This window comes from Macrosteles quadrilineatus, unplaced genomic scaffold (genome assembly GCF_028750875.1).
Source record: "Macrosteles quadrilineatus isolate MER2022 unplaced genomic scaffold, UCM_ALF_1.0 Scaffold_1__1_contigs__length_201487025, whole genome shotgun sequence".
Classification (NCBI taxonomy): Eukaryota; Metazoa; Arthropoda; class Insecta; order Hemiptera; family Cicadellidae; genus Macrosteles; species Macrosteles quadrilineatus.
Window position 1 is genome coordinate 140,141,561 of NW_026542594.1, and position 21,491 is coordinate 140,163,051.

General features: G+C 36.2%; 1 protein-coding gene across 2 annotated transcripts in view; it reads right to left on the bottom strand.

Annotated features, from left to right (window-relative positions):
* Positions 1 to 302: 302 nt before the first annotated feature.
* LOC128985745 (coatomer subunit beta) overlaps positions 303 to 21,491 on the bottom strand; it is a 35,510-nt gene continuing 14,321 nt past the window's right edge. Inside the window, exons 10-18 of one of the 2 annotated variants that reach the window (XM_054405594.1) lie at positions 20,108 to 20,242; positions 18,438 to 18,589; positions 16,862 to 17,067; positions 13,726 to 13,895; positions 12,912 to 13,200; positions 6,618 to 6,779; positions 5,423 to 5,568; positions 2,335 to 2,577; positions 303 to 488 (exon numbers count right to left, since the gene is read on the bottom strand). In XM_054405594.1, the coding sequence (XP_054261569.1) occupies positions 417 to 488; positions 2,335 to 2,577; positions 5,423 to 5,568; positions 6,618 to 6,779; positions 12,912 to 13,200; positions 13,726 to 13,895; positions 16,862 to 17,067; positions 18,438 to 18,589; positions 20,108 to 20,242 (1,575 nt within the window). In that variant the 3' untranslated portion in view covers positions 303 to 416. Of the gene's footprint in view, positions 489 to 2,334; positions 2,578 to 2,887; positions 4,994 to 5,422; positions 5,569 to 6,617; positions 6,780 to 12,911; positions 13,201 to 13,725; positions 13,896 to 16,861; positions 17,068 to 18,437; positions 18,590 to 20,107; positions 20,243 to 21,491 lie in introns of those variants that run through there. The other variant, XM_054405583.1, reaches the window with a different exon arrangement.

Genomic DNA, 21,491 nt, shown 5'->3' on the forward strand with positions numbered 1-21,491 from the left:
TCCCGTTACGCGCAGAATAAGCGTACTACTAGTTTATGATGTTTAACCAATCGATAGGGTCTTGTATTATAGCTATGGACAGTATTACCAATTGATTGGTCACAGTTCAATTTGGTTAAGTAAAGAGACGGATGGAGGCGCTGTGTTGCTGAGGCCAAGCACTTTTTTCTGACTATGAAAATTTGATGCATGACACCCTGATTCAGTGCCTTGACGTGAGCTTGTAGGTGGGTAGTTTTTGATTTCACGATATTTTGAAACAAAGGGGATGTGGTGGTAATTAATTAATCAACACAACATCATAACATAAAGATAAGTTTATTTATAACTGATCAATCAATAATACTATTGTAAAAGCAAATATATAATATGATAGAAGTTTTACAGAAAGTTACTTCACTGATTAGTAGAAGAATTTAAGCACCCATTGCTTTTTGGGGTCTCTTTTGGGTCATATTGATCTTGTCTCCCAAACTCAGAGCCATACCCTGAAAAATTAAAATAAAAGAGTTTTAATAATGCATTAATACAAGCATAGATTATGTTCCCATTTTGTTTTAAATTGCATACTTCCCATTTTACATGGAAGTACTGTATAAGGAAAAATTTGACATGAAATATGGGGTCAAATAATTTTCAAACTTGTTTTATGCTAAAAATGCTCAACCACTTGTGATATAGAAAAGTAAAGTTATGGAGGAAATCCTCTGCTGGAACTTTCTGTTCAAACAAACACTATGCAGTGTCATTTGTTTGTTTTATATTGTTTCATCTTTTTATTAGGGGTGGACGGGTCTCGAAATTTCGGGAAATTTTTGGCAAATTTTAAATCTCGTTCTACGAGACGAGATTAAATTTTGGTCGACTTTTTCAAGACGAGATTTAAAACATTTTTTTTATACGAGGGTTGTTTTTTTTTTCAACCTCCGATAGGCTATGAACAAAAGACAAGTTCATATAAAACATTAAATTTATTACCAAAAGTTTGGTCCATTTATGGTTACTTTTTGACATAATCACCAAAGAGGTTGAGACATTTGCTATATCTGTGCACCAGCTTTTTAATACCCTCTTCAAGAAAAGTGGCCGCCAGTACATTCCAAAAAACAAAAAAAATTCAAAAAACAAAAAAATGTCAAAAAAATTAAAAAATCAAGAAAAAATAAAAAAAGGACTTTAAAATGTCAAGAAATTCAGTTAACAAATCAATAATGGTGAATCTGTGGTTTATTTAACCATTCTGCCAACTTGTTGAACCAGCTCATTACTGCCGTTTCAGATGACTTGGTTCAACAGTTTGACAGGATGGTTAAATAAACCACAGATTCACCATTATTGCTTTGTTTACTGAATTTCTAGAAATTTTAAAGTCCTTTTTTTATTTTTTCTTGATTTTTTTATTTTTTTTTACATTTTTTGTTTTTTTTAAATTTTTTTGTTTTTTTAATGTACTGGCGGCCACTTTTCTTGAAGAGGGTATTAAAAAGCTGGTGCACAGATATAGCAAATGTCTCAATCTCTTTGGTGATTATGTCAAAAAGTAACCATAAATGGACCAAACTTTTGGTAATAAATTTAATGTTTTATATGAACTTGTCTTTTGTTCATAGCCTATCGGAGGTTGAAAAAAAAAACCCTCGTATTTTAAATATAAAAAAAAAAACTTTTATTGCGAAGGTGTTTTTATTTAATTGTTAATTCTTTACATGGAAATATTGCTTCAATTATTTTTTTTTGACATAGCAAATGCTGAGAAGTTGTGTGTAAGCAGTGTGAGACATGTTTTACTACTGTAAAAAATAAGTCACTCCAAAATCATTCTAAAAATAACACAAGACTTAAAAATTGTACTTGATATTTAACTAGTAATACTGTTGTTTTAGACTTATAAACTTGATATTTTTTAAAGTTGAACTGTATACTAACTGATATCTCCATGTTTCCTATGCTGAGTTATTTTTAATAAGTTAGGCCTTATTATTTTTTTATATACTCATGTTTTTATTAATGTTTTTAAATAAAAGATTTTAAATATTTTTGTCTATTATTACCTATTATTTTTGTATTTAACCAGTCTGTCATAAATCAGTAGGTATTAAAAAATTTTTTAAAAATCAGGTTAAAATGTGGAACGTGCATTTCCCGTTATGTATGAGAAGGGAAATCTTGTCTCGAAATTTTATGCAAAATAAAAAATCCCGTCTTGTCTTGTCTCAAATCCAATCTCGTCCATCCCTACTTTTAATTAATAATTACCATACCTAAAAGTAGTTTTAAGATTAAATATTGTAACTATACAGAATCTCTTAACTTCTATTCAAAGTAGCGTATTACCTGGCTCTTGGCTCTGATTCTGATATGACCAGTAACTGGTGCGTCTGGCTTGTTGAATGGCTTTTCAATACTCAGATTGGCCAATGCATCCTCTCCGAAGATAGATCTGGCGTACATGTTGGCAGCCATGAAGCCACACTGACCACACAGTGCCTTCTCTGGAGTGAGACACTTCATGTTGGTGCTGGCCAGTAGATGCTTCAGGTACTCATGCAGATCTGTCAGGTTTGTGTTCACTGATACCTGTCAACACACAAGTTATGTAAATGTTGGCAGCCATGAAGCCACACTGACCACACAGTGCCTTCTCTGGAGTGAGACACTTCATGTTGGTGCTGGCCAGTAGATGCTTCAGGTACTCATGCAGATCTGTCAGGTTTGTGTTCACTGATACCTGTCAACACACAAGTTATGTAAATGTTGGCAGCCATGAAGCCACACTGACCACACAGTGCCTTCTCTGGAGTGAGACACTTCATGTTGGTGCTGGCCAGTAGATGCTTCAGGTACTCATGCAGATCTGTCAGGTTTGTGTTCACTGATACCTGTCAACACACAAGTTATGTAAATGTTGGCAGCCATGAAGCCACACTGGCCACACAGTGCCTTCTCTGGAGTGAGACACTTCATGTTGGTGCTGGCCAGTAGATGCTTCAGGTACTCATGCAGATCTGTCAGGTTTGTGTTCACTGATACCTGTCAACACACAAGTTATGTAAATGTTGGCAGCCATGAAGCCACACTGGCCACACAGTGCCTTCTCTGGAGTGAGACACTTCATGTTGGTGCTGGCCAGTAGATGCTTCAGGTACTCATGCAGATCTGTCAGGTTTGTGTTCACTGATACCTGTCAACACACAAGTTATGTAAATGTTGGCAGCCATGAAGCCACACTGGCCACACAGTGCCTTCTCTGGAGTGAGACACTTCATGTTGGTGCTGGCCAGTAGATGCTTCAGGTACTCATGCAGATCTGTCAGGTTTGTGTTCACTGATACCTGTCAACACACAAGTTATGTAAATGTTGGCAGCCATGAAGCCACACTGGCCACACAGTGCCTTCTCTGGAGTGAGACACTTCATGTTGGTGCTGGCCAGTAGATGCTTCAGGTACTCATGCAGATCTGTCAGGTTTGTGTTCACTGATACCTGTCAACACACAAGTTATGTAAATGTTGGCAGCCATGAAGCCACACTGGCCACACAGTGCCTTCTCTGGAGTGAGACACTTCATGTTGGTGCTGGCCAGTAGATGCTTCAGGTACTCATGCAGATCTGTCAGGTTTGTGTTCACTGATACCTGTCAACACACAAGTTATGTAAATGTTGGCAGCCATGAAGCCACACTGGCCACACAGTGCCTTCTCTGGAGTGAGACACTTCATGTTGGTGCTGGCCAGTAGATGCTTCAGGTACTCATGCAGATCTGTCAGGTTTGTGTTCACTGATACCTGTCAACACACAAGTTATGTAAATGTTGGCAGCCATGAAGCCACACTGGCCACACAGTGCCTTCTCTGGAGTGAGACACTTCATGTTGGTGCTGGCCAGTAGATGCTTCAGGTACTCATGCAGATCTGTCAGGTTTGTGTTCACTGATACCTGTCAACACACAAGTTATGTAAATGTTGGCAGCCATGAAGCCACACTGGCCACACAGTGCCTTCTCTGGAGTGAGACACTTCATGTTGGTGCTGGCCAGTAGATGCTTCAGGTACTCATGCAGATCTGTCAGGTTTGTGTTCACTGATACCTGTCAACACACAAGTTATGTAAATGTTGGCAGCCATGAAGCCACACTGGCCACACAGTGCCTTCTCTGGAGTGAGACACTTCATGTTGGTGCTGGCCAGTAGATGCTTCAGGTACTCATGCAGATCTGTCAGGTTTGTGTTCACTGATACCTGTCAACACACAAGTTATGTAAATGTTGGCAGCCATGAAGCCACACTGGCCACACAGTGCCTTCTCTGGAGTGAGACACTTCATGTTGGTGCTGGCCAGTAGATGCTTCAGGTACTCATGCAGATCTGTCAGGTTTGTGTTCACTGATACCTGTCAACACACAAGTTATGTAAATGTTGGCAGCCATGAAGCCACACTGGCCACACAGTGCCTTCTCTGGAGTGAGACACTTCATGTTGGTGCTGGCCAGTAGATGCTTCAGGTACTCATGCAGATCTGTCAGGTTTGTGTTCACTGATACCTGTCAACACACAAGTTATGTAAATGTTGGCAGCCATGAAGCCACACTGGCCACACAGTGCCTTCTCTGGAGTGAGACACTTCATGTTGGTGCTGGCCAGTAGATGCTTCAGGTACTCATGCAGATCTGTCAGGTTTGTGTTCACTGATACCTGTCAACACACAAGTTATGTAAATGTTGGCAGCCATGAAGCCACACTGGCCACACAGTGCCTTCTCTGGAGTGAGACACTTCATGTTGGTGCTGGCCAGTAGATGCTTCAGGTACTCATGCAGATCTGTCAGGTTTGTGTTCACTGATACCTGTCAACACACAAGTTATGTAAATGTTGGCAGCCATGAAGCCACACTGGCCACACAGTGCCTTCTCTGGAGTGAGACACTTCATGTTGGTGCTGGCCAGTAGATGCTTCAGGTACTCATGCAGATCTGTCAGGTTTGTGTTCACTGATACCTGTCAACACACAAGTTATGTAAATGTTGGCAGCCATGAAGCCACACTGGCCACACAGTGCCTTCTCTGGAGTGAGACACTTCATGTTGGTGCTGGCCAGTAGATGCTTCAGGTACTCATGCAGATCTGTCAGGTTTGTGTTCACTGATACTGTACATGTAATTCTATCAACATACAAGTTATGTAGGTATATGTTGGCAGTAGGAGTCTGCGGTACAGAAAGTTTAAGTTCGGTACACATAATCTTTGCGGACATTTTCTACAATCACAAAAATAAAGCTTTGCTCAACAAGATCAAGCTGTGTGCACAATATGTTATGGCCTACATCCGATTTTTATCCCAAAAAATATTTCTGGCCCAAACTGATCCCATGGGTCACTGTTGGCCTAACCCGGCACCCTCAGAACTGTAGTAAGCGTGTTGCTTACCTTATTCTCCCATTCAAACTCAGCCCACATCTGTCTGAACTCTGTGTCAGTGCAAGATGCAGGAACAATGTAGTCCATGATGTCAATATGGATGTCATTCAAAACCACGACATTACGATCTGATGCGGCCCCACAGACATCATACACTGAAACAGTCAAAACACACAGTTTATATGGGAAATATATAAGTATGACTTAAGCAGTATTAGGGTGTAAATCTATTATCTTTGCAATGTTTAAGGTGTGGTGCCTAAAGGAATCTGCGACAGTGGTGTTTAAATAAATCTGACTAGTGTACATGTTGCTCGATTTCGAGCAATTGCAAAGTATTACATGAGTTATTTCAAAATGAATAGCAATCATTTTAAAAGAGTCAACTCAAAGATTACCGGTGTGTAACTCAGACTATGTTTATCTTCGTTATTGCTAACCTAAAGCATTCCGGCCGGTTTTCTCCTTCTCAAAATGCCTCGCTGTAAAGGCAACACAGGTCATTGATAGAGGGCCAATTGAGAACGAAAAGTCGTTTTGGGGTAGTGTTAGGGCGCATTTGTAACTTATAGTTGAGATTGTCCAGGGTCAGGTGCTGACTGTGATGAGTTAAGCATAGACAAAAAGAATTCCTATTACGCGCCACTGTTCTGCGGTCGTTATCACGATTACACGATGTTTCGTTGTCGCGACGGAGGCATTTAAAAGAAAAAAAACAACAAATAAACAAATTATAGTTACACAAAACAACGATAAATGTACAAATTTAAGCTACACTCATGCTAACATGAACCGTCTAGGGGTTATGTTTTCACAAACTCAAATAGTAAATAAATGTACTCAATGTGTTTCATTGAATTGAAAAATAAATAACAGCTGATCAAAATGTAAACAATTATGTTCTTCATAAGGATAACATGGGAACTTTAACAGCCACTGGGGCAGATCCCAAGGGACTTTTTCAAAAATGTAAGGCCAGTTTGCAAATATAGGCGACACGCTCTTTCCAATGAGACGTCAATGGATAAAATCGATTGAGAAATGGCGGAGGAGTTCAACCGACAAAGTTTCATGTAGCGTATTAATTATATAGATAAACAACTTTGTTTAATCTTTTTAAGGCTATTTGTAAAAAGAAGCTAAAAATGTCACACAATGAAAGAAAACTAGTTGTCATAATAAACACAAAAGGATTACGCCATACCTATGTTTCCAAATATAATGCCGTTCTCAGTAGACGCCACTTTGACATTGGCTTTGATGTTGCAAAAGTCGTGGGGAGCCAAGACTACAGGCTGAGGCTTCTCTACCAGCTTGAGGTCTCCTAGTGTAGCTAGCTCCACTGTGCAGTTCTGTAGAGTGTCACCTGCACAACAACAAGTTACAGTAGTTTAGTACAATACAAAGACTATTCAACTATGCACTAGTCTATTAGTAATTACAACTCATTGACATTGACATTAGTCAACTTTACAATAAAATACCAAATGCAACTTGACTTTGACTCAGCTAAACATAGAGAACCAATACAACTATATAACTATATAGTATTAAGTTAAAAGTGCACTTTCAAGCCAAAGAATTGTGTGAACTCGTATCTAAACCAAGAAAAAGTTCTTTTACTCCAGATTTGATAATTATTACAGGACACACTAAAGTCATAGTTTACTTTATTAATTGTTTGGATTTAAATTCACACAACTTTATACAGCTTGTGTTGCAAAACACAACATTGTAAAAGTAAACATAAATAAAGAGTAGACTGAGGTAAAAATAAAAATGTATTCTACCTATCAATGGGGTGATTGCAGGGATCACAAGTCAGAAAAGTATTAATTTTGTATTACTGTGTTGTACATAAAAAGTAAAAAAAGTAAAGTACATAATGCTTAAGCCCCGCGCGCACTACGCCGTCACGGCCGGCCTTTTCCAAAAGTCGTTCCCATGTAATGTAATGGAGGTGCGCGCACTAGGACGGCACGGCCGTCACGGACGCCACCGCCGCCACCGACGTCTGTCAGAAAGTTCGGAGGAGCGAATCTCAGGACAATTCCGTGACGTCCGTGCTGTCCCAGTGCGCGCACCCCACGGCACGGACGTCACAGACGCGACGGACGCCAAGGAATTTTTGTAAAACTACAGCAGTAGAAATACGCTAGTGCTCGGAGATGGATGTTTCCAAACTCATCATCCTCGTTGAGAAGTATCAAGAGCTGTATGATATGCGGCATCCGCACTACTTTAATTCTGTGCGAAAAGAGAACATTTGGGAAGAGATCGGAGCATCTCTAAACGAGTCAGGTAAGTTTAGAGAATGAATAGTTTAACATATACTTATGTTTTGTAAACATGTTTATATTTAAAACAAAGCACACATAATTTAATTTTATTTCAATGGTTTAACAAATGGTCAGATGTAAACAAAACTACGACTTACAACACGTAAATATATATATACTGGCATTTTATTAAGTGGTATATATTTGCATATATTAAATGGAGTTTTCCATTTTCCATCCTTTATATATATTTACAGTCAGAAGTGTTAACAGTGTAAAAGTTAATATATGTTTAAGTGTTGTAAGTCGTAGTTTTATTTACATCCAGTGAAGATAACAACACGTAAAAATGTGATGTAATTCAGAGATAATGCATAAACTTTTAAAGCTTTAATATATTTTATAACTTACTATAATTTTACTAACAAACCTTTTACTACGTTTATAAGATAGAAGTCAAAACAATTTTAAAGTTTAATTTATATAGTTAATCATTTTAAGGTTTAATCATTACATAGTTAATTTCCCTATAAATAAATGTCACTTCCCCTGATACCTTTTCCTACATTTCTTGGCTGCACTAAAACTATAAAACCATAAACTATGACCTATGTTTATTTTCATAGTGGTTTTGGCATGGAATTCTCGTTTGTACGAGTATAGTATGTTAAAGTCCTAGCATGAAAAGTACCTTAACAACTTTAACAAGTTTGAGTTTTTTCTTGACGAGTAAAATGTTGCAATACAAGTCTAATAACCAATCACAAGCTACCATTTATATGAATAACTGAAAGATGTTAAAATGTATTCAATATCGATTAATACAACACAAACATAACATTCAATACAACATTAATTTGTTCTTTGTAGTGTTTGCGGAATGATTAATAAAATACAACACAAAAGTACGACAATATCAACCAAAAACACACTGGGAGTAAAGTGATTTCAATTGTTTTGGATAGGCGATAAGGCATTGTATGTATGTGTATGCGCGTGCGTGAGACAGACACGACTAGACAGGATCCCTTATCAGCTCATTATCATTTATTGTTGCAGCTGCTTGTTGTTTTTTTTTACGATTTCAGTCGACAACGCTCGCCCGCTCCCAATAAATGTAATTTTTGTTAACAACAGACGACCTTAGTTGTCATAAAATGTCTATATAGATTTTTCATCGTACTGGCGCTGTATGATTTTGACTCTAACGACTAAATTGAAGATCCAAATTTCGACGAATAATTTAATTACTATTTTACAAAACCTTTTAATTGAATGGTTAGTATAATACTTCTGCCCCTTAAAATCGTGTTTGGCATATACTTAGAGGTAAAAGAATAACATCTTATAAAACAAAAACAGTAATTTAATGCAATTGTAGTGTATATTTTTCTTGTATAATGATGTATGGGTGTTAAACTTTAGAGAAAATACATGTTATATGGTTAAACCAGGAAAAAAGATTAGTAATGGAAATTGGCAAAATAGGGAATTAAAATATTGAAAACAGAAATATATCTTTCAGCTTTATTACACTGTACATAGTCTACCTCACCCAAAACGAACAGATACAAGACACAAGTGAAGGTAATATGACAAATGAGCTGTTTGTATTTTGACCACTAAACATGGCGTTAAAAAAATGCTTTTATGTGTTTCCCTTAAAAGTTAGGATGTCTCTTTTAAACATTTCTCTTTCCTGCTTGAGCTTTTTCCTTTTGCCACTTAACTGATCCAATCTCGGAGTTGAAATAGTCTTTAAATATGTTTCGAACTGCAATAGCCTCATGACCAGACAAACCACCAGTGCCTTTCATTGGGGAAAATGACTTAGCATCTGAAACTGTTATCTGTAAATCCTTTTCCGTCCAATAACACGAGTCTTTCTTTAAGTAGTTATGCAGGCAACAACATGCAAGAATCACATTGACTAGATTATCTTGAGAAAGAGCTAGTCTCCTTTCAAAGATTCGAAACCTGCGAACCAAAATGCCAAATGCATTTTCCACCACGTTCCTTGCACGACTAATGCGGTAGTTGCAAATCTTTTCTTCTACCTTTCCATGAACATCATCTCTTGAGTACGGTCGCATGATATTTGTTCGGAGTGGAAAGGCTTCGTCTCCAATAATAACATGAGGAAGATATACGTTAGTTCCAGGTAATTCCTTTGCAGGAGGAATATTTAATGTTCCATCTTGTAATTTCTTTCCCAACTCTGACGAATTGAAAATACCTGCATCAGAGTTTTTACCATAACCACCAACGTCAATGAAAATGAATTTTTTCTCTGCATCCACTAATGCCATTAACACTACGCTAAAAACTTTCTTGTAGCAGAAAAAGTCAGCTCCACTGTTGTGCGGTGCTTCAATCACAACATGCTTTCCATCAAGAGCACCAATGGCGTTTGGAAAGTTCCATCTTTTATAAAATCCTTTTTCAATTTCTTTCCACATGTTTTCGGTAGGTTCTGGCATCACAAGTGGTTGTAGAACTCTCCATAAAGCTTCACAAGTTGTATGAACAATTTCTCTTATTGTCGTTAGGCCCATTCTGAAAGTGAATGCCATAGAGCGGAAAGACATACCGGTCGCAAGAAACCTAAAAAACAAAGTTAGTATTACATTTATTGTTTGCAAAATTAAAACATTTACTAGTTTAAAATCATTAGCTTTTGGGGTTTGAATCGTCTCGCTTGTTTCAGGTGCTGAATGCAAAGAAAGGTGGGCAAAAATTAGAGACGGTCACAGGAAGGCTCTTCAACGCCGAAAAACAAAAAGTGGCCAAGGAGCAAAGAATTTGAAACCACCAAAATATGAGCAAGAACTAAAATTCCTCATACCTTACATTTCAGATAGTGACAATCGTCAATCAAACTTTGCCCCCAATAATCAAAATGAGGAAGAAGGTGTCGAAACTGGAGAAGAGGAGTGTAATTTAGTAGAGCGTGAAAGTCCATTGGTCCTGGGATCGCCGCACCTGTCACCGACGCACTCATCAAACCAAGCTGCAGATGATTTTCAAGACTCATCAGCACTTTCTTCACCAGCACCACCTTATTTAAACAAGTCAAACAAGCATCCCCAGAAAAGAAACAGGTCAGGGACACCAGTACGCGAAAAAACAGCAGCCAGTGTTCTACAAGAATTCTTGTCATCTAAACAAACAGCTGCGCAAGCGCCTCCACAGTGCAGCCCGTTGGAATCATTTTTCATTTCAATCGCAAACACTGTCAAAGGGTTTCCTATACGTGACCAAATAGAAATCAAGAAAAAGATTTTCCAACTAGTCTCAGACAAGGAAATGGATATTGCCCTCAGAATGAGTGATGAGGCGCCAAAATCGGGAACACCACAACACCAAACACCACAACACCAAACAACACAACACCAAACATTAGTGCAGAAGACTGGCCAATTTCCCACAGCTCTCTCCGTAGTTAACGAAGATCCCAACACATTAAAGAATTATTATTCATGGGGATGGCAAGACTTCCAGAAGTAAAGAAAATAATACCGGTACGTAATTAAATACAGTACAGTTTGATTTTTCTTACTTTGTTTTTTATTGTATTTTTAAAATGTATTACTTAATAATATTGACAATCGATGATTAGCTAGTTTTTTTATATAAAACTAAAATTAATACACATCTACAAGCTTTTAATAAAAATGGTTTCTATCTTGTATGATTCACAATAACGTAATGTTTAGTTTTTTATGGTTTGACTTGAAAATAAAACTTTTGCTGTTCAGTATACCAGTTTAATTAACTGTACTGATTAATAGATAAGTGTGATTTTTATTATTACTTTGTTTACATTTTTGTAGTCTATTTAAAAATGTATTACTTAATAATATTGACAATCGATGATTACCCATTTTTTTCATATTAAAACTACAATTACATATCTACAAGCTTTTAGTAAAATGCATTCTCTATTATATGTTTTATAATTATGGTAAGGTTTATGAAATAAAACTTTTGCCATTCAGTGTACCGGTTTAGTTAAATAATTGTACTGATTATTAGATAAAGTGTGATTTTTATCATAACATTGTTTACATTATTGTAGTCTATTAAAAAATGTATTACTTAACAATATTGACAATCGATGATTCACTATTTTTCAAATTTAAACTTAAATTACACATCTATAAGTTTTTAGTAAATTACATTCTATATTATATAATTTTTAAGTATATAATGTTTCGTATTTTTGTGGTTTGATTTCAAAATAAAATTTTGCCGTAAAATAATTGTGTTTTTTATTTTTTAGCTTAACCTGTAGTAATATTCAAAATTTAAAGTCATATAACGTAGATAAACCGTCAGAGTATTAGCTTCCACAATTTTGGAGCTTAGTAGTTGTGAATTTAACTTTCAATTATTAATACGAGATAGCTTAGTTTAATATATAAACTTCTTACATTGTTTTTATTTCACTAGTACTTGCCTTAGACAAACAGCTAATCGTTCCTTCGGTTTGACTGGACATCGGAACTTTGTATCATGTCTAAAAAGACTCTCCTCTAGGTATCGAAGTAGACATTCGAACTTTTCATGGGTCATCCTAAAGTACTGGAAAAATTTGTCATCGTCCTCTACAAGATCGGGGAATAATGTGTGAAATTCACCAAAACCTAGTCGTTTTCTATTTATATTATGTATCCAAAATCTCGCTTTCCTCTTCCTCTTCCTCTCCTCTTCCTCTTCCTCTTCTCCTAAAATTAATCCAACTACTACCACGTCTTCGTCGATATCCATAGCTCCCACACTCTCACTGCTCACAGCAAAACAACTCAACTGCAAAATACATCAGTCCAAAATGCTGTGACGGCCGTGACGGCCGGCCGTGCCGTCGTAGTGCGCGCACCCCCCCTGAAAAAGGCGGTGACGGCGGTGACGGCCGTGACGGCGTAGTGCGCGCGTACCTTTAGTCTAAATTTCAAGCAGACATAATTGGTAGATAGTCTCCAAATATTTGTTGAACAACTAATTACTTGTTTGATATTTAATTTAGCTTACCAACTCAAATATTCCTTGTTTGAAAATGCTGTCTGTCACAGTGAAATATTAACATTTCTGTCTCCGGTGTTAAGTTAATTTAAATGTTTTTGTGGAGTGGACAGTTTCCCATTCAGGTAAGCTTATGGCCCTAAAAGATTCTTAAAACCTAGGCTCTAGTGGGGTATCCTCAACCACAAATTGATTACCTGTTTGGTTAACAATGAGCACGTCCAGCACGATATCGTACTGGTTGACGTGGACGTAAGCCTCAGCATAGACAGGGTCGGAGAAGCCAGTGAGCTGAGTGACCTTGTTCAGTTTGGTAGCAGAGAGGGGCGGGGCGGACCCTCCCATACCTCCCCCCGCCACGGCCTGACTGAGAGACAACTCAAACACATTCTCAGTACCTCCCAGCTCAGCCCCACGCACTGTAGACAGCTGCAGGAACGAGATGGGGTCATCGGCTTGCACCTTGTGGCCTGGCTTTTCCTTGGCCTGAAACAGAATGACAAATAAATTTTACACTCAGATTTTCACTTTAAATTATTATGACTATTAACAAATTAAGATACTTAATCATCCATCTTATTTCATTTCTTAATAAAATAAAAATGTAATGCTGCATTACCATTTCCCTTGTTTTTTTACTTCAGGCCAAAGGTTTTCTATGAACAGTTCATGGGCAATGTATTGCCAAGAGTATTTTTATTTTGAAAAAAAAACATACCCAGATCCTGCACCGCAGTTTTTTTATTCAGATTTATTTAACTTTTGACAATTACTGAAATTTTTATTTTGAGTTGTGCTTTTTTGTTAAAAGAGATGAGGAATTTGTGTTAAAACATTTTGCACAGCGGTTATCTGCAATATCCTGTTTGTATATGGAACAGCTCTTAATGAAGGTTAAGTAGGGCACATAAATAGGAAAATGTAAAATTCCTAACAGGCAAAATTAAATTGAAGAAAATGTTTTTAAAACAAAAACCTAAAGACTACCTAGAGCTTGTATTTAGAATGTACCTTCTGAGTGGTGGCCTCCTCCTCAGCCTTGGCAGTGAGCATGGCAGACAGGGCCTCTCTACAGTGATGAGTGAACACATCCACAACAGTCTGCATCCTCGAGGACAACACTCTCAGACATATCAACAGACGCTCACCATCATCATTGGTCAAACTCTTCGTGGGCAAACCTTTAACACAAGATAAACCAGTTAAAAGATAATTGATCACAAAAAACCATTAAATGGTCATTGTTTTGATCATAGTATGTTTTTTATGTTATTGTTAATCTCAACTCAATAAGAAAGTCTAGGCCGAGAAGTAATTACAGGTTAAAAATTTGAATATATTTCTTTTAACCATAAAAGAAACTTCTTCCCTACAGGGTTTTTTGTCCCACTCCTGTCATGGTTTTTTTGTCCTAGGACACTAGTCACTAGTACGGGATTGTTTTTACATTACTCAGGCTAGACCTAGGAGTTGAGGCATTATCACTTAGATAAAATCCATTGGTGATTTGGTGGGATTCAAACTCGGGACCTCAGGGACCAATGTCCCGCGCTCTACCACTAGACCCGCTCTCTTCCCAATACCTTTTATGGTATTAAAAGGGCATAACATTCTTATTTTTTAGCAATTAACAATTTTTTAAAATTAGGTCTTCTATATTTTCTAATTACCCTGTACAATTATTACTCAGAGTTATAACAAAAATTCCAACATATTTATGAATTTATTAATATTTATTACAAAAAGATTCAGAAGTAAATAAAAATATGTCTAATACCTAACACGTAAAAACTAAAAACATATAGATATTTAGACTTATGCTACTAACTCACTAGAAAAAGCGAGTTTAGCATCATCCGTAAACCTCTGTTACAATCACCCACTGCAGTTGTGGTTTTTTTACTTTACTAAACTCGACTATATATAAAAGATGGTAAATCGTGATCGATTTTGATTGGACACTTCAATCATTATCAGTACCAATAGGCGAATAATAGGGACTGATGATGATTGGATTGTCCCATTGAAATCAATCACCAATTAGCATCTTCTTCTTCTATATAAATAAAATTAGAGTTTTGACTGTACATTGCTCAGAATTATATATTTTTAGGTTATTTTTACGTTTTATACATTAAAGAAGCAGAAGCAAGTCTTATCTCTATTTCTGTCTGTCTGTCACACTCAAGATGGCATTTCACGCAATCTTCTCCATGAAAACGAGAGTACCTATTAAGATCCAAGTCATTTCAATGTATTCACTGGATTGGCGAGAATGTTTTTATCAATTAAAATATGGCCTCACTACTTTGTAAATAAAATTACGGACGTTCAAAAATGCAATTTTGTGCGATTTTTGTCAAATTTTCGTACAATTTTTATCACATAATATCTATGAAATATCGAACAGCTGTTCGGATCAAGATTACTTTTTCTAGCTGTCACCGATATGTTTACAAATGCTGTTTACAAATACCGCAACCATTTCCGATCATGTTTTGAAAGCAAATCCCAACCAAGTGAGATTAAAAACGTTTTTCTTACAAAACGGATTTAATTAATCACAAGTGCAATATTATAGTGTAACCGTAAATTAAATTAAATAACTAGGCATCATCCAGGTCAGGAACCAGAAATTTCTTGTGTATTAAATTGTTCTTGAGTTTTGATAACCAGAAAACAGAACTTGAATCAGTGTTGTATAGGGCTGGGACACTTAATGATCGTCGCCAATAGCTTACAAACAAGGTTTCCACTCATTGACGGCGCTTCAATGGCGATTGTGTAAAGTGTAAAGTAAAAAAATCACAACTGCAGTGGGTGATTGTAACAGAGGTTTACGGATGATGCTTAACTCGCTTTTCCAATGTGTCACTTTCTGTTTCTACTCACCGTGTGACGCAATCGCTGGATCATACAGCCAATAGGCCCATAGCCCGTCTCTTGGGTACGTACGCCTACTTATTTATTCATAACAACCTTTTCAACGACGATCCTTCATACCGGTACTTTTCCCTAGAATACATGGCCTACCTACTTAAGAAATAAAATTACAAATGTCCAAAAACCCAACATTGTGTGATTTTTGTCACATTCAACTGACTACTATAAGATCCCCGTGCGTAGAACAAGCACACATCTAGTTTATATATATTTACCGTCTTGTAACTGTCAAATACCTTAACAGTAAAAGTCTAAATATATACTTTAAGTGTCATAAGACGTATATTTTTAGCGAATTTCCCATATAGGGAATAAGCTATTACTGTAGTACTCATGGTAAGACCTGGACCCGGGACCGATTTAATTTTTCATTTTGAGGTCCCTAGAGGCCAAAAACACCATCCGTTCAAATTCATATATATATGTGTCCGTTAGCGCGATAACTCGAGCAAAAATGATCCGATTTTGATGAAATTTGGTACAAACGTGTAAACCTACCTTAATTCAAACGAGTTCGCGATCCAGCATAATCGGACCATGGGAACGGGGGTTTATGGGGGGTTTTATGGGGTAAAAATGGGTTTTTCCCATTTTTGACCCTAAAAACAAAAAGTTTTGCAATTTCTTTCCAAACCGTTTTGTAGAGCTTAATAAAAGAAATAATTTAGTATATTGAAGCGCTGTTGTATGCCTAACGGTCACAGAGAAAATTCTAGAATAGTATAATTTAAAATTCCAATGTTATTCTTATGGAGAAAATGAATATTGTTTTAGTTTACTTGTTTATGGATATATATTGATAAAATTTGGCAAATCTATTTATTTCATCCTATACTATTGACGTATGGTCAAAAAACACTTTTTACCTTCCCTGTAGCAGCAAACCTAAGCACTAGTTAAATCTAATGTTATTTAAATAGGGATAAATATGTCTTATTTATGGAAATATTTTAGTAGTAATCAGAGAAGTTGAAATTCGCTTAGTCTGCAGGTTTGCTGCGGCGGGGTTATTATTTACTTTCCATATATTTAATAACATGTACAATGCTGATCACGAAATTATTTACAAAAAGATGTAGCATTTCTGTATAGATTCAACTGATTTACCAGATTGAAAAGTGGTTGGCCCTGGTAGTGTCCACCTCGGGTAGACAAGCATAGTGCAAGGCAAGCTTAGTTCCCCTAGACTAGCAAACAAGTGTACCTGATTTGCCCAGATGAAGTATGGAGGCTATGATGAGCATGGCCTCCCCACAGAAGGTGTTGGCCCTGGTAGTGTCCACGCCGGGTAGACAGGCGTAGCGCAAGGCAAGCTTAGTCAGGGTAGTGCCTAGAGCAGCTCCGATGAAGAAGTCTCCATCCATCAGGTACTGTCGCAATGCCGGTCGACCTTCGCCCTTCTTGGAGGATCTACATTACAACCCACAGCTATACCTCTAGTATTATGAACAGAACATGCTACTTCAGGGTGAGCAACTGATCAAAGATAAGGTACAGGAAGTATTTTTCAGAATGTTTTTTGCTACTCCTGGATATAAATTTATATTGGTATAAATTATAAAATATTTGTTAGCAAATATTTCAGTTGATCCCTTAAATTTTTTAATATAATGTTTTATCCCTTTTTATCAACATATGTGTCGTATAGTGAAGACTGGAGATATCTCTCTCTATCAAACTCAAACCTTCATTGGTTGAAAGTGCTCTTTGTTTAACAGTGAAACTACAGTACCATATTCCAATTTTTGTGTATAGTGCTTAGTTTTATTTCTTGTGCCAGAGTGGACTGTTTCCCTTTTAAGTTACGCAGTTAGGCAGTTACGCTCTAATGTACATTTACATTTTACTTATATTTTTAACTAGCAGAGTACCCGTCCTTCGTACGGGGTTGGAATTATTAAAAGTATAAATATATAAGCAGCATTATATAAGTATAAAATGCTTATTGCAGTTATACTCAAGCTTTGCGTTTGCAATAAGGGAGGACACAGTTTGACAGAATTTGCTTTTTTTAAATTTACAGTATTCTATAGTATTACACATCTACCATAGCCATAATGTTCTACCTCTTCACCTAAACAATAAAGAAAAATAAAGTATTACAAATTAAAAAATCACAAATTATTCATGACATTAAAAACATAAACATAACTGTAAACACTCCTACTTTGACAGTCCTCATTGCGTATCACAGTTGTTTGTTGCTGCTTAGTTCAAATTAGCTGTTTACATAAATGCAAAAAGAAATATGGTGCTGCACCCTGTTGGTAAATCTTATAAGTTTTTAATGCTTTTGTATATCATAGAACCAACATTTTTAGTTGAAACAGCTGACTAAATTCTTTAATTCCATTTAAATATGAATACTCATAAGGTTAACATGGGGAACTACAGAGCCACTGGGGCGGAGCCCGAAGGGATTTTTGGGATAAGAATATGCCTATATGTTAATCGGGAATGTGAGCTATCATCATGCCAAATTTCAGCCCAATCCGTCCAGTGGTTTATGCGTGATTGACCTTCAAACAAACAAACAAACAAACACACAAACTTTCACATTTTTATAATATTAGTAAGATAAATGTAACTATTTCAAGGTTATTAATTGAAGGTAACTACGTTTAGGTGATAATATATGATAGCTATGCCAGATTTTTTTTTCAACTGAATTGAATAAGCGAAAACAATTTGGAAACACATTAAAGCCAAACATTTCTCTTCAACTCTAAATAACAATGATTAAAGGTAGTTTGTGTAGGGGTGGATGTTGGATGGCTTACGTCAACGTTGTGTTGAAGGCAGACTGGGTAGCGTAAGTTCCATCAGAGGTCACCAGTTTGGACACAACAGAACCTGACGCACTGCTGGCTGCTGACTCTTCTTCTACTTTTTCCCCTGATACTCTCCTCATTTCATCTTCTACCAAAGGAATCTACAAATTAAGCAATCAAACTTTAAAGTAGAATACAAATTAGCTATGTAAACTTTAAATATAAAATATAAGCTGAAAACTGTATATTAGAATCAATATTTACATTTATGTTATGAAAAGAATGTTGCTTCAACACAAAAGGGGTTTAATTGATTATAATTTATATATACCAATATTAAGGAATCATTGCACTCTGAAATTATTTGACCCCAACATTATTAACAAAGTGTAATGAATGAGTAAAGTATAAGTTTGTCTCCTTGTGATAGTATAAGATAACTTTAAATTATATAATCAACTAAACCCCTGCACTTGTAATTAATGCAGTTGATGGATTAAACTTTTACTCCAACATACTTTTACTTTTTTGCAAAAGTATTGCATCTTGTTTTTTATATTACAATTAAAAGATGTAAGATATATAAATTTGTTTCTTGAATATTTTACTACAGTAATAGTTTTTACTTATTATTGCACTGATTATAACGGGTTTATATTAGAAACCCCACAAGTCTAGTAGTAAAATATTTAATAATTTTCAAAAATTAATTAGTGTACATCACTAAACCTACTATGCTGTTAAAGCAAAAGTTTACAGGCTTTATTTGAATGAAGAAAATTATGTTTTACTTCAAAAGTTGCTACGTAACTTTCTCATATTTTGTACAGAATCCTAAACTTGATCTTGACTCTTTACTTATTCTCAGCTTATTTAACCATTTTAGCGAATTTCCCATATGGGGAATAAGCTATTACCGTAGTACTCATGGTAAGACCTGGACCCGGGACCGATTTAATTTTTCATTTTGAGGTCCCTAGAGGCCAAAAACACCATCCGTTCAAATTAATGTGTGTCCGTTAGCGCGATAACTCAAGCAAAAATGATCCGATTTTGATGAAATTTGGTACAAATGTGTAAACCTACGTTTATTTGAACGAGTTCGCGATCCAGCATAATCTGACCATGGGAACGGGGGGTTTAGGGGGGGTTTTATGGGGTAAAAATGGGGTTTTCCCATTTTTGACCCTAAAAACAAAAGAAATTGCAATTTCTTTTCAAACCGGTTTGTAGAGCATAATAAAAGAAATAATTTGGCATATTGAAGCGCTGTTGTATGCCTAACGGTCACGGAGAAAATTCAAAAATAGTGTAATTTAAAATTCTTATGTTATTCTTATGGAGGAAATGAAAACTGTTGTAGTTTACTTGTTTATGGATATATATTGATAAAATTTGGCAAATTTATTTATTTCATCCTATACTATTGACGTATGGTCAAAAAACACTTTTTACCTCCCCCGTAGCAGCAACCCTAAGCACTCGCTAAATCTAATGTTATTTAAATAGGGAATAAATATGTCTTATTTATGGAAATATTTTAGTAAAAATGTAATCAGACAAGTTGAAATTCGCTTAGTCTGCAGGTTTGCTGCGGCAGGGGTATTTTGCTAAAAATTAAAGGAAGTGATCATCAAGTGTTTATATTCATGTTATATTAATGATTAGGGATGACTCACATCGCCCAGGGTCTGGCGAACTTGGTTCATAACTGTCTGGATGTCCTCAGCTGTGCTTGTATATTCTCCCAGAATCCATAAAGCAGCACGATGAACTTTGACTGATTTTATTGTAGGAAAGGAATCCAATAGTCTCTAAAAATAATAATAAGAAAAAATAAAAACTTAATTGTTTACTATATTGTAAATTGTAAACATAAGAAATTTACAGCAGCTGTAGTAATAAGTGAACTATGGTAAAGGTAAAGGATATGGTTAATAATTAAAATCTATGTTGGATGTAAACAATTGTTTTAGGAGAAACTGTTTTTAAACACCAGTAATATCAGAAATAGGGATACAACATCCAACCAGTACCTATTTAATTTCACATCCTTGTACAGTTTGTTTTTATTGCCAAACTGGTATTGCATCTGTTCAAAGTTGTAAGCAGAGCATCGAGTGCTTTGCCATTTATTAGCATTTAATCTTGACTTCTTTGTGGCTTCATTTTAGATTTTAGACACACCACGCACTAACACTTCTCACACTGACACAGTGCCTCACACGTACCTGGACCATACACTACTGTCACATTACCTCACTAACTCCAACTGGGACCCCATTGTTCAATGTGATGATGACATAAATTTTTGTTCTAATTATTTTAATAGAATTGTTATTAATTCAGTGAAATCCGCTACTAAAACCATTATTAATAAATCAACTAGAGCTAAAAAACTCAAACCATGGATTTCCATAGAACTGATTAAACAAATAAGAGTGAGAGATAAATTAAGTAAAAGAGTTAAAAAACAACCCTTTAATGTTGAGCTTATCAATTTTTATAAAGAATTTAAACAAAACCTTAGTGAACAACTGAAGCAAACTAAACAAAATTATTACCGGCAAAAATTAAACGAAGCCTCTAATAACCCTAAGCTGTTTTGGAGATTAGTCAATGAACTGGCCGGCAGAATAAATAAAAAAGATTCGTTTCCAATAGATAAATTTACATCAAACACTCAGTTATCTACAACATTGTATAAACAAGTCGCAGATGATTTCAATATTTTTTTCTCTAACGTCGGTAGCTCACTGGCCAGTAAACTAGACCCAAGTGGGGCCCTATTGGTTGACGACTGTGACTATCAACTCGACACGACGTTTACGCTTCAACCGATCACTGCACATGACTTACAACGCTACGTCTGCGGCCTGCGGGGTGGTTCCGCGCCTGGTTACGATGGTATATCGGCCGATGTCCTTAAAGCAAACTTTCATATCCTCTGTTTTCCACTTTTACACATTGTTAATTTAAGCATAACTTCAGGAACTTTTCCTGATTGTTACAAATTGGCTAAAGTCTTTCCATTATATAAATCCAACGAAATCACTAATAAAA